The sequence below is a fragment of the Hippoglossus hippoglossus genome, chromosome 16 (assembly GCF_009819705.1).
Source record: "Hippoglossus hippoglossus isolate fHipHip1 chromosome 16, fHipHip1.pri, whole genome shotgun sequence".
Classification (NCBI taxonomy): domain Eukaryota; kingdom Metazoa; phylum Chordata; class Actinopteri; order Pleuronectiformes; family Pleuronectidae; genus Hippoglossus; species Hippoglossus hippoglossus.
The window spans coordinates 2459257-2475725 of NC_047166.1; the positions used below are offsets into that span (position 1 = coordinate 2459257).

Consider the following 16469-nt stretch of genomic DNA (forward strand, 5'->3'; position numbering starts at 1 on the left):
AGTTAAGGGTGTGATTAAGATTTGGAGAAGGTGCGTGGTCTGAGGTTCAGAGTTAGTGGCCGTCACTGGGAGGTGAAGCGGGAGAAGCAGGAAGTTACGATGCGTCTTCCTGCTGGCGAGGAACTCCGAGCTGCTCGCCGAGGTTTGATTTATGAGTCCGTGTTTAGCGTGCGGGACGGAGCCGCGCTGGAAACCGACGGACCAGAACCTGGGAGAGATCAGCCAGCAAATAAAATAAAAACCTCCGTCGTCTGCCAGAGAGAAAGAGAACAAGAGAAACACGAGAAGACGAAGGAAGACAAAGGAAAGTGGGACGAATAAAGAGATGAGGGAAAAAGTTGAGAACTGAGAGAGCGATGGAATAAAGAAGGAAAGCGTGAAGGGAAAACCAATGAAGCGAAGGGTAAGAGAAGGAGAACACACGAGGAAGGGCAGAGAGAAAAGTGCTGAACATCTGTATTTCATTTAGAGGAGAGAAACGTTCTCCTCAGGCTGTGCGGCTCCAAAAAAAACCTCCGATTTGAAACCTGCCTGAAGTGATAAGTTTTATGTCGACGTGCGTTTAAATGTGTCACAGTGAGCGGAGCTGAGGAGCAGCTGGAGAAAGAGGAGAAAGGGAAGGAGGAAGTTATGAGAATCAGGAGGAGAAAGGAGCCTGACCAGAGTTAAAGATGAAACAGCTCAATACTCATCAACCTACTGGGACCTCCTCCTCCTCCTCCTCCTCCTCCTCCTTTCTCACCGTCTCCTCGCTCACATCATTTCTTTTCACTGCCTCTTTTTTCCTTCTCCTTCCTCATCCAGAGGTGGCATAAATTTTAATGACTGATTTGTGGCTGATCCGGAGGACAGGGGCGGGGGGCGGGGAGGGGGGGGAGGATTCACATTCTCCTCGTGCCTCTTCATCTCGAACGCCGGGGGATTGTGCGGCTGGACGACTCCACTTCAGACCGTTTCGGGGTGTTTTTAGTTTTTTTGTGTCATCCATAATGCATTTGACATAATCGCCAGAGCCAGAGCCCCAACGCCAACACAGAACACGGCCAAGGACAGAAAGACAGAGAGGGGGGGGGGGAATCAGGTCAGCTGTGTGGAGCAGATTGAAACTTCATTAAGAATCAGACTGGTCATATTCCATAATTCTCTTATTGTTATCAAATCAGACAAAGAACACCTGAAGCAGCAGAGAGTTAATCCGTCTCTCGGTGCTTCCTGACGCGTCGCTGGCTCTGAGCTGCTTCTCTAACTTATAAATCACTGAAATCACACGAACTTTCATTTCTGTAAGAAGCTCTGAAATCAGCCTGGAGCTGTTGTATCAGACGAACTAGACTCAACAGTGCAGTTGTTGTTGTTGGACGGTTCTCAGCTGTGGAACATAGAACCTGGCTGATACGGATCTTTCTGGGATAAAGACCAAAACACAATTAGTGAGAAGGAATTTCTGATTCTGATTCTCGGCCGATATATATACATAAATAAAAACCACATTTAAATTCACTAGATACCGATTGTTAGTTGGATCTGCACCAAATTACAATCACAGATCTTAGTCCTGTGAACGTGTCTGATTGTTTTCATCAAGATCCATAAATCATTCCCTGAGAAATCAACGAAAAAGACTCTTTGTTGATCCCATAAAATGCATCTTTCCATAAATTTTCTTGGTAGTTTTTGTGTAATCCTGCAAACTAACTAACAAACCCGATGGAAACATAAACTCCTTGGCGAAGGTAGTTAAAGATTTCAGTGTTGGAATTTGTATTTACATTTCTGCTTTCACACACAATTCATCACTTAGTTCCCTAGAAGCTTTATTCAGCTCCTGCAGCTGATCTGGTGTCTGCACTCCGATGTGCATGTGTTAATGATCAGTGCACGTTCTCGCCCCCTCAGTGAATTCATCCCTGTGGAACGTTCTTAACGTCTCAGCCGCTGCATTCGTGAGATGTTTTTCCGCTGATCTGTGAAATGAAATCAATGTTGTGCCACCGAGCACAAAGCTCTTTTATTATCGATGTCAGGACGCAAATAATAATCACACAGCGAAGGAAATCTGAAACCAGGTGGAAAGACGGGAAGTGACGGGACGCGGACCCGGACTGAAAGGGATTGTGGGTAAAAGCAGACAGATGGGTGAGAGATGAATTCTCGCCTGATGTTTATTCAAATGCACGAAACGCCAGAAGGTCAATTACGGTGTCGAGTGCTGACAAGTCTGTCGTGTTTTTTCCTGAAGTAAAGGTGACCTGTCACGCCACCAGTTAACAAAACTGTTTACAGGCTCCGGTTCACTCCGGCACATTGTGTGAATCCCCCCCCTCCCCATTTATTCAGAAATGGATTTGCTTATTGTTGCTCCACTGCCGGCCACGTTTGACATTCACTGTGCCGGAATGATTTATGTGCAGAGTTTGACACCAAGAGGCTGTTTTCATATTCATCCACCAAATATGGAAAACGTCTCCGCGCTGACCTCAAATCTGAGTTTTACTCGTGGGCGCAACAAAACGATTTTGTGACATAACTAGTTCGGAGCCGGTCGCGTTCTGTGGTCGTGCAACTTTCACAGGTGCGATGTGGAAACGTGAAGCCTCCAGAGCACTTAACGGTGAGAATGGACTTTTCAGTGAAGTGGGAAACATCTTGTGTCCGGCAGCAAAAACCTTTTAAACTAAAACTGTTCACATATTCATATATTCCGAGCTTTTTAAACGAGGCAGAAGTGCTCGGTCCTGCCAGCGAATGTACAAACCTCATATTACTTGTGCCTCCGTGCCGTAAAAACCCACTTCACTGTGATTGTGTTTTATTCTAAAGGACTCCACACGTGCGTTGTTGGTTTTTCCGAGCGGCTCACGACAGGCGGATGTCACCGAGCTCACGTCTGTGTTTACAGCACTTTGCTGCTTTGATTAAACCGAGAGGACTAAACTGCAGAAGAAGGAAAATGTCAGTCGAAGCTGTTTCAAGTCAAATGTAAATAAAATGTGAATAAGTGTACGTACACATTGCTGATGCCGACTTGTGGTTGATCCTCTGGTCGCGTGGTTGGGGTCGTAAATAACATTTCTGCTTTGTAGGGTTCTGGTTAGTGAGAGGAATTCTTAGAAAGCTTCTAATCTTTGCATTTTCCTTCTGAATCACGGGATGTTTTTTTGCTAATCGGAAAGAGAACAATCACCGTGTGGTTGAACCGGTCACCGCGCTGAGACAACCCGAATATAAACGTACCAAAAATAAACCTTTTCACTGTGACTCATACCAACGAAAACAACCTCGCTCCGTCTCTGTGGATGTGATCAGACCATTTATGGTTCTGTTGTTGTTTGGCGTCAAACCCAACTGTAAAACTACGTCGTCAAGATATTTTTAAGATATCATTCATTGAGTTCTGTCCCAGACTCCTTGGTTCTCTTCATAATAACAGAGTGTTTGATTTTTATAATCACCTCCTGTCGTACAGCGACTGTGAGCGTCCTCAGGAAGTTACTGGAGGAGAGTCTGGGTTTGTAGTGACTGACAGAGGAAGTAGTTTCTAAACACACGTCACTAAACGGGACAGTTGATGGCAGACTTCTGCAAATTTGAAATTACAATCTGTCATAAACTAATTGACACTAATTAAAAATGATCAACCTGAAGATGACGTCTCCTTTAAAGGATCCGTCTATGACTTGGATGGGCTGTTGGTGGTGGGTTGACCGTCCTGTTTACATTTCACTCAGTTTGGTCTTTTTCATTCTTGGAAGCTCTCCTGTCTCCAGAGTGAACATCTTGTTTGTCTCAGGAGGTGAAAAGTGTGAAGAAATATAAAAATGTACGTGCGGGATTATGTATTTTCCATGCGTGTGTGTTTTCCTCACTAATTATAGATGGATGCAGGGAGCCTGTGTTTGCATGCGGTGTAATACATAACATAATGTGCGTGAGCTGTTACATTACATAAGAAACTAATTGGTTTGTTATACAGATGACACACGCGCCTGTACAGCGTGTTTTTCTGCGTGGAGACCGGATCATTACATTTGTGCGGCACACGAGCCCGTGTCTTAGTTTGTTCGGTTCATTTCAACGCGTGGGAGGATTGTTGGCGTTGATGCGAAGCTCCGCTCGGCTAGAACGGCTTCCGCTCAATCTCATTACTCAACCGCCGGGCGGATGAGCCTCTGATTTGTGATTGACTCGAAGGTGAGAGATGGTGCGTCTGTTGCAAGGGAGAACAGCGTATCAATCGTATGCACGTTCTCATCGGAGGAGCAGAAAGTCAATAGTTGTCAGATTGGGTTTCGTGGCAGGAGACGTTCAAAAGGCGAATAAAGAGGCTTTCGGATTTCAAAGGAGCGAGTTCAAGATGGCAGAAATTGCAAAGTAAAAATCATTTATGACGGATTTACTTGACATGATTGAGCTTTTGTTTGTGCTTCGGTTACGATACAAAAACTGCGACACCAACAAATCAATGTTCACAAACGTCTTTTCTTTGTTTGCATGAGAAGCTTCGAACCGGCGGTGAAAAGTGTTTTTGTTGACAACTGTGCATCTTTGTCTTTTTGTCTCCGGGAAAAATCCTTGATACCTAAAGTTTGACAATAACACCAACACGTCGAGCGTCATGTTTTCAGATTTCAAGTTTCTCTAACTGCTGCAGAAGAAGAGGAGAGATATTAATCACAGGGGTTTCGTGTCGGTCACTCTAAATTAGCGCATTTTCCTTTTGAGAAGATCTTTTTACTGACATGCTACAATCATACGTGAGACATTAATTGCAGAGCAGAGACACCGAACTAAGTGTAGCTACCAATTACACCAGCAGTCGCCTGAGTAGACTCCGATATAACACATGTTGGGAATTAGAAAAGATGCTCAGACCTGCACTGAAGTCGGTGCCGATCCCAGAATCTGCTGAGCACCACAGAGCTGAGGATCCTCGTGAGGCCGGACGTTCTCCTGCAGGTCCGACCACCCACGGCTGCGTCTGGTCAACAAACAGGAGAAGCACACACTCCGACCTCGGCCGCACACAAGACAAATTAAACCTGGTCGGGGAGCACTTATACCCCCCCCCGACTCCGAGCAGGCTCCTCGCCAACAAATCCAATTTTGGGGGAAACCCCACTGAGGTGCTTTGTGAGGAACTGACAGTCGGTGAAATGAAGTGATGCAAATGTAGTGATGGCTCTTTGTCTTTGTCCCCGTTTCTCTGCAGAGGCGGGTTCGAACAGGACGTGGAGAACGGCCACCATCAGCTCCCGGATACCTGCCACGGTGAGATGGAAACATTTTCTTCATTCTCAGTGATTTACATAAGCAATAAAGAAAGAGGGGAGGCGAGCTGTCGAGCGGCGGCGGATCCCGATGTCAGAGCGAGAGCGGCCACAAGTGATTGCGGATGTAACGAATTCGAACGGAGAGAATTATGATGTATTTATTTCAGCGAGGGCAGTGATTCAGTTCGTGCTGAAGAAGCTTGAGGAGTAGTTAGTCCGCCCCCGTTCACGGGCCCTGCTGGAATACTGTTCTCAAACTTTGTCTGTTAATCAAGTGTCGGCTCAAAGACGTTTTCATGGGAAAGGGTTTGTTGTCTTTAGCTTTTAACAGGACAGATTCAACGAGTCATTAGAAATCAATGAGCAGCAGATTTTTCAACCAGCAATAACCCGACTCACACTGATGATGTTTGTGTTTTTCTGTTTCTTCAGATGTCCTGGCGACCACACGCAAGCAAAACACGGCGCTCGATTCGGCGTATGGTCAGTGGACACGTCTTTTTATCTTTTCACCTCACTACCCCACCTGAGCACCGACGGGTTAAAGATTGAGAAGTTGTTTTCTCCGTCAGGAATTAGCATTTGTTATATTTTGTTTTGACGTTCTGGAGTTTAATTTCGGAGCCTGGGTCTCACTAAATTAGTTTTATCGACAGTTTCTACATGTTATGTTAACAAGTTCTCACTAAATCAAAAAACTCGACGGGTCAAGTAATTGTGAAGTTTATGTAAAACATTTTTTGATGGTGAAACTAAGTCCTCAACAAGTGTTGGGTGGTTTGATTCCCCAGGAAGTGCATCTACAAAATAACTGAGTTATGTTTGTTAGTGTTAAGTTTTTCCCTAAATCAGGTGCTAGGTTTTATTCTGGTTAAAAAGTGGAATACTTTTACTAAGTAAAACATTAAATAAAAAAGACTTAACAGTAAAAAATACCATGTACATGATGTACACCATTTATGTACTTGAAATATCCTTTAATAACGAATTCCATATGGAGCGACTCTTTCAGTGTCACGTTATCCGCAGGGTTGAAATTCAAAAAGTCTTGAATACATTAAAATATCATGTACTAGGTCTTCAATCAATTTCAGAAGATCATAATTATATCAACATTTGTTTTTCCGTGTTGTAGTTCCTTCTCAGCGACACAGATATTAACACGCTGTGATACAAACGCCTCACTTCACCTTATCTTCCATAATGAGTTGAAGATCAGGTTTATCCTGGGACTCTGATATATATTCAGATATATCTTTGTAGTTACTGCTCTTGAATGTGAATCATCGTGGTTCTAACTCGTTAAAAGCTGCAGAAACGCTGCATGTGGAGAAAAGCCTCAGATTTATTCATTTACATTCGTACAAAGTAAACGTCTCTTCTCTTTACTTTTAACTCTGGAGGTTACAGAATCTTCTTTGCGGCGGCTGAATGGTCGGTCACCTCGCTCTCTCCCTCGGCCGACAGCTCAAACATTGAAGCCATTGTCTGAAGCATCACTCCATTGATGGACTAGGAGCTCTGTCGGCGAGGCTGCCTAATGCCCTGTATCAAGAAGGATCATCATCCCTGTCACGTCCCATTACTCCTCCGCCGGCCACACCGCTCTGCCCCTGGCACGGCTGGAATAGGAATAGAAATGCCTCCAAGCTGGCCGGGCCTGGGAGAAGATTGACGAGTTGCTGTTGGTTTCTAACGTCGTTCTCAGTCAGAAAGTGTTCGTCCGGCCTCATTTGCTTTTCATCCGCGCAACTAAAACGCTCCGCCTCAACTTTTCGAGGAGTTTTTAAGACTTAAAGTCTCTTTGTCACTGAACAAATGATGACACGGGGGAGCTAACGGCCGCGGCTGATCCCGTGCAGTGATTAGTGTCAGCGCAGCAGAGACCCGTCCTGCTGGAAGATGTCGGTCATTGCTGCCCCGCGGAACCGTCCATCCTGCGTCTAATTCAGCATCTCTCTCAGAACAGAGGCCACTTTGTCCGCCAGAGGCTTCGGATCAGACCCCCGACAGTCCCGGGTTCCCACAGTGCCTCAGTGGTGTGTGAAGCCGCCGCCGCTCGAGGAGAATCACCGCCCTGTTGGTAGCGAGACTTGATGAGCAACCCCCGCCGCTTAATCCCGTCGGGCTCCGGCCGCCCGGATGCTTCACTGCTCTATTTGAAGTTCTTAACACACTCAGATTCCGTCTCTGTTTGTTTTTTGTGTTGTTTCTATATTTTTTCGAGCTGATTCACACAAAAAAACGCTTTCAAGTCTCTGCACTGAAGATCAATTATCAGCTTTCCTCGACAGTAACGCTCCATATGCCCGACAGAGCTGTGCTTCGCTCGCCTGTTCGAGAGCTCAACAAACGCTGGCACGTTCTCTCTCTTCCCTGTCGCCCGAACAATCGCCGCCAGCAGAGAGAAGGGCTCGAGTCAAACGCTTGCCTGTGTCGGGAATCAAAAGCTCCTCTGTTGTACATTGTGCATTTTGTTTTGTACTGAATCAACAGTAAAAGAGGACAAACGACGTGATGCAAACCAGCAGAATGAGAGCTGAAGTAATGATGTGGTGCTGGAGCTGTTGTCTGAGGCTCCGGGGCCGAACACCCCCTGGTGTTCGGTTTTAATTTGCCCGGCGCAGATGGCGAACTGACGGGGCCACTCATTCACAGTGAGTGTTCTCTACTGGCTGGCAGTGAGAGAGAGAACGAGCCCTTTCCCTGCACACGGGCTGCAGAGTGCTAGCGCTAAGCCTGGCTTATTAGCGCAGGGGCCCGAGCCAATGGCAGCATGCTGCTCCCCGGACCTCAAGGACAACAGAGAGCTAATAAAGCAATCAAGATGTGGAGTGTGTCATCAAGACAAATATGTTTGATAATACGAGGCCTCTGGCAGCGCCGTTTTCTTGGCGCCTGTTTGAGATGACTCCGAATGTGGCCGTTGTAATGTTTTCGCTGCGCGGCCTCCACACGACGGAGGATCTGTGGAAGCGCTCAGCCTGGGTGAGGTAGTGGAAACGAGCTGAAAGACTCCACCAGTGTCTGTTTCAACCAGTCTGTGAAAACACTTAGAGGACGCAGAGGACTTTTAATGGTGGTCGAGTTCAAGGCTGTTAAAAAAGGAAAAGACGTGTGGAGGAGCTTCGCTTGCAAAACTGTGGATTCGGACTAAAAGACGGAGACACTCGCTTTTCACGAGGGTGTTGAAATAAAATGTATTTAATCAGGAGTTTCATATTTAGAGATGACACCAAACCGCTTGTGGAAATTTGTACCAATTCAAATACAATTCAAGCATGTTACAGTCATTTATTTGTGTGGTGTGAGATATCTGTTATTGTTGAGTCTGATCATTTCTGCATGAGGCGTTTTGAAAAAGAGAAAATACACACTCACACAAAGTGAAATACCCACAAGCCACTTTTTAACAAATCACGTGATGATGCAGCAATAGAGAAAATATACATATCATAGTAGATATCATAACAAATATACACAAAAAATTAATGACACACCAATAGTTGTTATTCCATAACAGTCTAGTTATCTGTTAAAATAGGGAGATTCACCATAGATCATCATTCAGGCAGATGTATAGAGAAATATCTAAACAACATACAAGTTTTATGATGGAGGAAGTAAATCCTCGTTAAACTCTCAGGAGCCACGGTTCTGGTCTTAAGAGCAGAGAGTTGATTTCTCCTCCTCTGGATATTACTTTGTTTCTGATGTTCTGAAATCTATCATGAATAAATAATGTCTGCACAGTGAGAAATAGCCAAGGGAGATGGAGGATGTTAGAATCCTGAAGCCACAGCTTCTCAGAGAATGGCCGCGGGTACGATTCCGCTGCTGACCCGTGACCTAGCGTCCGCTCTGTGTCTCATCGTGTTGCTCGCGCTCATCACTGCTCTGTGTGTTAACAGGTGAACCGTTTTCTCTCCACTCAGGACTCACCCTCATTGTTGTGCAGTTGATTGTCTCGGCTGATTCACATTTCACTAATCGCTCACTCTGTCGCCCCCCCCCTCCCCTCCTTCCCTCCTTCCTCCCTCCTCCTCTTCCTCCCCCTCCCCTTCGTCACAACCGCAGGGAAGACCACACCCACAAGCGCCAGCACAACCTATCATGGGGCGGCATTCCCAAAGGAGGCAGGTGACCCTGAAAGAGGTACAGGTCCTGATGGCCCTCCCCCAGTGGGGGAACAGGGGTCACCTGACTCGGAGCCAATCAGTGTGGAGATGGAGGGTAAGGGGGAGGGATGTGTGTCCTCAGTGAACTCTGACCTGCCGTGGTTTGCACTGCTGGGCCCCGAACGCCGTCTAACAAACTGACCACTAACACCAAACCCAAAAAGAAAAAGATGTTTCACTCTGGTAGAAAGGTTTTCAGCCCGCACATCAATCATCCCTCCTGTGTTTCCATAGCGATGGGTTCTCGCAGCTGATGGAGCGATGGCAGCAGATAAATTCAACTCCATCATTTTTATTCTATTTGCCGTTTCTGGCGAATAGTCGATAAAAGAATCTGCTTCAGTTTGAGGCCGACCACTCGTGCACTGCGGTGGTTCGCATGTTAATGTGTGTGAATGTTCTTCCAGGGTGAAATATCTCTCTCATCTGCTCACTAACACTTAACTCTCCAGTTAAAACGATCTCTTAGATCAGGCCGGTGCTGATAACTGACTGATTTCTGTTTTTAAACCGCACACCTCATTAGTTTCAGCTTCACGTGACGTGATGCTTGATTTCCTGTGCAGCCTCGTGTGATCATCATGTGAGCGAAGGCTGCAGCGCACGCACACGCACACACACAGAGACTTTGTTTAGGTCGAGCTTGAAGAATATTATCAGGTTATTATCCCCTCATGTTCAACCATACATCTCAATACCACAGCCGCGGACGTGCAAGATTTAATGACTTAAGAAAAAATACTGCACCGACTCTAATTAACTCCTCAAATCAACCTGAGTCTAAACAACGCTGCTCCCAGCTGAACCCTCCTCATCTTTTATTTAGCTCGTCAGCACACGCACATATTCCCTGGATGTTTCACAACACACTCGAAGATTTCAGAAGCACAAACCAGGTAAAGTTTCTGTCCCTCCCCGAGACCCTTCATTTGCATTTATAACTCCCACTTTACCCAGCGCCTCAAAAAGGCTTTTCCCCGCTCAGCGAACTCAGACTTTGAAAGTGTAATTCACCAAAGTCATGATGTGAACTTCAGCGTCGGTCCCACGAGAGTCTGACTCATCAGGACTTCATCAGTCTGCCTGAAAAGATTTTTACATGTTCCTTGGATTTATAATCCGTAATCTAATGTAATATATTAAATCATATTCATATTAAAATTAAACCCCTTTTGAGCTTAACTCAGCGATATTAAAATCCACCGAAAAAAAGAGCGAAGCGAATAAAACGTGCACCCGATAAAACGCACACACACGGACGAGTGGTTACTACAAACATGCTTTGATCGGAGACGTGAGATAGTGCAGAAATATTTAGTTCCTTCATTACACCTCAAACCAATCAGACGTGCGTCCGACCAAACGCCCTTCACGCTCCATGTCGTCTTTCTACGAGACTGAGGCAGCCGCCATATCTATACTGTCCACAGTTTTATAATGAACCAATCAAGCAAGTGCTATGTGCAGCATGGTCACTCGTGCTATCGTCCATAATGTTGTTACCGTCCATGCAGACCTCACAGTTTAAGCTGCAGTTGTGACAACGCAGTTTTCTCTCTCCCACACAGTAACTTGTCTTTCCTTGTTATTTTGCTGTAAAAGCAGATGATAATAGGTAATAAAAGCAAAATGCCCGAAACAACATACTTTAAAAAAAGGCAACAGAATGAACAGCAGCATACTTTCACACTCCAGAAGCTGAGATCATCTTATTCATCACGTTCATTATTATCAAAGATGATTAATTGCCTGGTCTTTTCCGCTCTAAAGGTTATATTGTTAAACTTGCTGTTTGTAATTTGCAAAGTAACAAATGTCAAAGTGATCGAGTAAAGTTTCCCTCTGGAAGTGAAACTTTCACGTATTGTCCCGAGCATCAGAGCCGGTGCAGTGAGAGCTGAGAGCGTCCGGCCGCCCCAGTAAATGACATGACCTATAAAAGTCCAGCCAGTTCCTGAATATTTAATTACACCTTGATCTTTATAGGCCGCAGTCTCATTATTTCGTACATTTTTAATGTGACACTTCGCACTCTTACTGATTAACATTACAAGTCAAAGAGCTGTTTAGCCAGGACTGGAAATGCAGGAAAATGTCTCTTTGACCCTCAAATAATCACGTAAAGGAAACGAGCTGCGCAGCCAGAGACAGAATTCGGGTCCTTCCCCTCCCACAGAACATTTCTCCTCCACGTTCAGGAAGAGGATTCGGTTTATTTGGACGTCATTCAGGGAGAAAAAGGCGGCGTGACGCAGGTCTTTCTCTTTGCTGCTCAGATGTACAGGCACCAAGTCACAGGTCCATAAATCCTCAGTGGGTGAAAGAGGCGTCCAATCTCACAGCCAGACTCTGTGCCTGCAATTATGAGCCACTCAGGCTTAAATGAGAAAAAACCATAACAAATAAAAAGCAGCAGGGACCCGAAGCCGGGGGAATCGGACAAAGAGGTGGAGAGGAGGAGAGAGGGAAGGTGAAGGGCGAACAAGAAACAGCCACACAATCTATTTCAGCCAGAGACTGTGGAGCTGCCGCTTCAATCAGAGGAGGCGGCTTGATAAGGCAGGAGAGAGGAGCTGGTGTGGAACCATCACAGCTCGGAGAGGGGCGTCCAATCTCCCCCACTTCCTGTCCATTCCTCACCAGATATCTGCTCTCGTGTCGGAGCCTTCTGTAGACGCTCCGCGGCTCGGTCACAAATCTCCCCGGCAGCCGCCAGGTGGGCCGGCAGACAACGCAGCGCGGAAATAAAACAACCGGTCGAGAGCGATAAAGTTACCTGAGGAGATTCTGAGGAAACGCTGCGGTTAACGCGGTTAAATTGCTCATTGTTACAAAGAAAATTGACTCCGCTCCTTAGTCTCGACTCCAAATCACATTCATTTGCTGTAACAAAGAGGCAGCTCACCTACGAGCCATCAGGCCGAGGTAATTTAACGCTAACACACAACCTCCAGCCTTTATTAAGACGCCACCTGTAGATTTAGGACTTCATTTAGGATTTCAATCGGCCCTAAGTCGCAGTAATGAGGATTTGAGACTGGAAAGAGAGAAGATTGAGGAAGTAAAAGCTCTGTCCGGTAAAAAAGAAGCCCGACAGAGGCAGGGGAGCTTAACATGTGGTTATTAGTCCTGTTGCTTTATGCGAAATATTGTAAAACGTTATTGACGCAGATTAAAAGATAAATTATCCAATGTCGTGACCTTGACTTTAACCTGCAGTGTGCTAATGCTGATTTATCTCTCAGCCTCTAAACATGCTCCATCCGCAGTGTTTGTCTTTGTGAGCAGATGTGAATTTAATCCAAACAGCTGTCGACTCCGGTTATGTAATGACTCTGGTTAACGCGAAGTGTCGACAGAGTGACGACAGTACCTGCTCTGTAATTAATGGCTTTTCAGCTCCGATGGCTCTTAAAGCAAAAAGCTGAGAAGATGAAGTGTTGATACTAATGAGAGCTGGAGCTGACGTACATCAATCAATCAATCAATCAATCAATCAATCAAGCCTGTCACACAGAGAAGTGCACTTCAGGGTGGTTCTGATAAATAAAACAATGAAATACTGTAAAACAGATTTAAGAAGCCATAATAGCATTTTTAATGAATTAAAGTCAATAAATTTAGTAAAGAACTTTTCTTTATGTCCGTTGTAAATAACGAGTGTGACCAGTAACGTTATCTGTTACCTGTAGTTGACCCAGAGTCATGTGACTGTTTAACCAGGATCTTGAAACCCAAACAGCTTAATGTCACTTTGTTGTGTGACAGTGAAGAGAACTGCAACAGCTCAGGAAACTTTTCTAACTTCCACAAGTTTCTCTTTCATCAACTTTTGCTCTTACAGCACAAGAGTAAAAGTAAATCCAGCTCATACAGATCATAATAATAACTTTATTTATAGAGCACTTTCCAAAATTACAGAGGGCTTTACGAGGGCAGCGAAATAAAACCAACAGGTCATAAAGACATGAGCACCGCAAGAATCAAGGAATCGCAAATATTGAAAGACATAAAATTCTGTTAAATTAAGTTTTAAGATGGAATCCAATAAAATAGAATTAAAATACAGATAAAATCAGGAAAGGCTCCTCGATAAAAGTATGTTTTAACAAGGGATTTAAAAGAGAAGACTTGTCTCAGCTCACCTGAGTTTATACTAGAATTAGTGTTTATGTGGCTCAGATATCGACAGATAAAAACCACACAGTAGAATATCGGCTGAGACGTGGGCGGCTGCGTTCGATTATTCAAACCAGTGACGACCTGGAGGAGCAGGAACCTGTCGACCCCTTCGGTTATCGGGAGAAACGGCAGCGGTCAGGACGGGGGAATACATCCACCTCACAGCTGTGTGTGTGTGTGTGTGTGTGTGTGTGTGTGTGTGTGTGTGTGTGTGTGTGTGTGTGTGTGTGTGTGTGTGTGTGTGTGTGTGTGTGTGTGTGTGTGAGCAGACTCGTGGATCCAGTCTCCTCCAGGTTGTCCCCCCCCCCCCCCCCCCCCGCTCCTGCCCTCCATTGTGATTTGACCTTTTCCCTGACTCCTCTGCTCATTTGGATGAACCAGTGTGTGTGTGTGTGGGACCGAAAAGCCGTGCTAGCAGCTAATTTAACTGACGTGCACAGAGAGATGGCTCGATAATAGAATCAAGTGAGGCGGGTGTTTTCCAACTCATTAAAGCTTGACAGGAGCCGAGCAGAAAGTGAACTCGGGCTGAACCTTCACATGAGGCGGGGGGGGTGTCCTGGGGGTGGGGCATCGATGCCAGCTCGTTTTTCCAGATAGTTATTTATACTTGTGAAAGACCATGGCAACAGACACATCGTCTGGTCGAGCTCTGACGACACGTCCCCTCAAACCACCGCCGCAGTTTCTACTCTTCAACTCACATCAGCGTCAAAACTGTTCAAAATTACTACAATAGTTTTATGTTTAAAATCTTGCAAAAGCAACAATAAACAATCACATGTGAGGATGAAGTGTCGTTAGTTGAAAACATGGACTGTAAATAAAGATGGACGAATCCAAAATATCCTGGTTATGAAAACTTCCCTCTTTGCACCAACGCCACCGATTCGGTTGAAGCTAATTACGGATAAAGAACCTCTCAAATGTTTTGCACTGGTCAACTGAAAACCAGAAGATTTGATGTTGATACTCTCACAAACTTTTAAATGACCTCCCTGGTAACGTGTCAGGCACAGGCCCTTCTTCAGACTGGTTTGACAGAACCATGGACTGGTATATCCCAGTAGTGATCGTGGAATGGAGCCACGGTATCAAGGTGTCATTGATATGACAAATCAGAAACACTAACAAAACATCAGTGTCATGAAATATAACTAAATTGACTGAAACCACCTTATTCAAGCCTTTAGTTTGAATTTCAAAAAATTATTTAGAAAACCAACTGTTGCTCTTTTAAAACCACAAAGTGTGTTTTAATATTAACATCTTTAAATTGCTTTTGACCTGACGGGATTCACTTAAACGTTTTAACACAACTCAGGGTGTGACACGGACACACACTCACACACAGACACACACTCACACACACACCTCAGTCTCTGAAGCTGCCGGCTCGCTCTCCCTGACTCACAGTCGTGGTGTAATGATCATTAAAGGTCACGCAGACACTTTTCCCCTTCGCTCACCAGCACTTTTCAGCGATCATAAGTGACATCATGCTTTTACTTTTTCTTTATAAACACATCACTCCACGCTGCGCTGTACAAACTCACCTCAACAACATTACACACACACACCGAATTCTTCACTTTCCATCCCCGGCACATTTTAATGGCTCTTGCTTCCGTGCGGGCCACGAGAGCTCAGCTCGGTGTCAGGATGGAGAGCGATCAGCTGATCCCCGGGGCCCGCAGTGATCAAACCCACCCCCGCAGTCGTCCCGGCTCTTGGCCCTAACCCCTTACCCTTTAAATCTGTCTCATTGACCTCTGGGGGGGGGGGGGTATTCCTCCAGTTTTTCACCTGCCTGTGTTTCTTCTTCCTCTGTCCCTCTCTTGTGTTTTAGTTGGACTAACCCTTTAGCTGCACCTGCCTCCTTTGTTGAATTCTCCCTCGCTGACCCCCTTTCACCCCAGACCTCTTTATGATCTGCCTTTCTGGATTCACTGTGCTCAGGCGTCTGAGCAACAGTTTCTCCGTCTCTTAAAGCAGCAGTTCACTCCAAAGACGATTCCACCAGGAAACCAGTGATTGTTATTAATGCTCCCATCATTTCTTTGTTGTTTTGCTGTATTGTTCTTTATACTCGAAGCTAGAACAGAGTGATTTTATTAGCTGTAGCCGGACTTTGGCGTGGACTGTCTCTTTAAGTCGGTTGGTAAAGCCAAGATTCTTCCACTGCTGCCTTTTCCCTCTCGGATCAGATCATCAGCAGGTGGAAGTTTGCACTGGAACTGTTTTTGCTTTACCAGCCCCCGAATGGCAAATTAACAGCTCTTTCTTTTTTTGTTTTTTAAGTTTTTCTGATGCAACTGCATGTAAAGAGGAAAACAAGGACTCCACCCTGTGCATGTGCTCGGCCCGGTTCACTGGCTTCCTGAGTTCATCAGATGTTCATTGAAAGGGTTTCTTTTTCCTACTTGGTGACATCTCATCATGCAGATAGTTTTGGTTTCACGTTGATCTGAAGATATCTGCGATGTTTGCCTCCTCCCCAACGCGATCACAGCGGTATTGGTAAAATATTATCATCTATAATCACTTGGCTTTGTGCCGGTAGCTGTTTGTGAGTCGTTGTTATGACGACACGCCACTTTTCAGTTTTTCAAAATACGAGTTCTAAAGCTTCAATCAGCACAAACATTCACGTCTATGTGCAGCCGAGTGGCGGCAGTGACGGATATCTCCAAACCTGGACGATCAAAACCAAAACTATCCTTTTTCTCTTTGCTTTTTCTGTGCAGCTCCTTGAAAAACGTAATTTTTTTCCCTTCAAAGCACCGACCGGCTACAGACAGTGTGGCTCTGATTGCCAGATGCCACCTCACACTTAATT

At 45.3% G+C, this 16469-nt stretch overlaps 1 protein-coding gene across 6 annotated transcripts in view; it reads left to right on the forward strand.

Moving 5' to 3' along the window:
- The window catches only part of sema6e (sema domain, transmembrane domain (TM), and cytoplasmic domain, (semaphorin) 6E), a 142840-nt gene that overhangs the window by 119148 nt on the left and 7223 nt on the right, over positions 1-16469 (forward strand). For 3 of the 6 annotated variants that reach the window (XM_034610544.1, XM_034610541.1, XM_034610545.1), the window contains 3 exons: positions 5210-5268; positions 5703-5753; positions 9348-9503. In XM_034610544.1, coding sequence (XP_034466435.1) covers positions 5210-5268; positions 5703-5753; positions 9348-9503 — 266 coding nt within the window. The remainder of the gene's footprint in view (positions 1-5209; positions 5269-5702; positions 5754-9347; positions 9504-16469) is intronic. The other 3 variants (XM_034610548.1, XM_034610547.1, XM_034610546.1) reach the window with 2 other exon arrangements.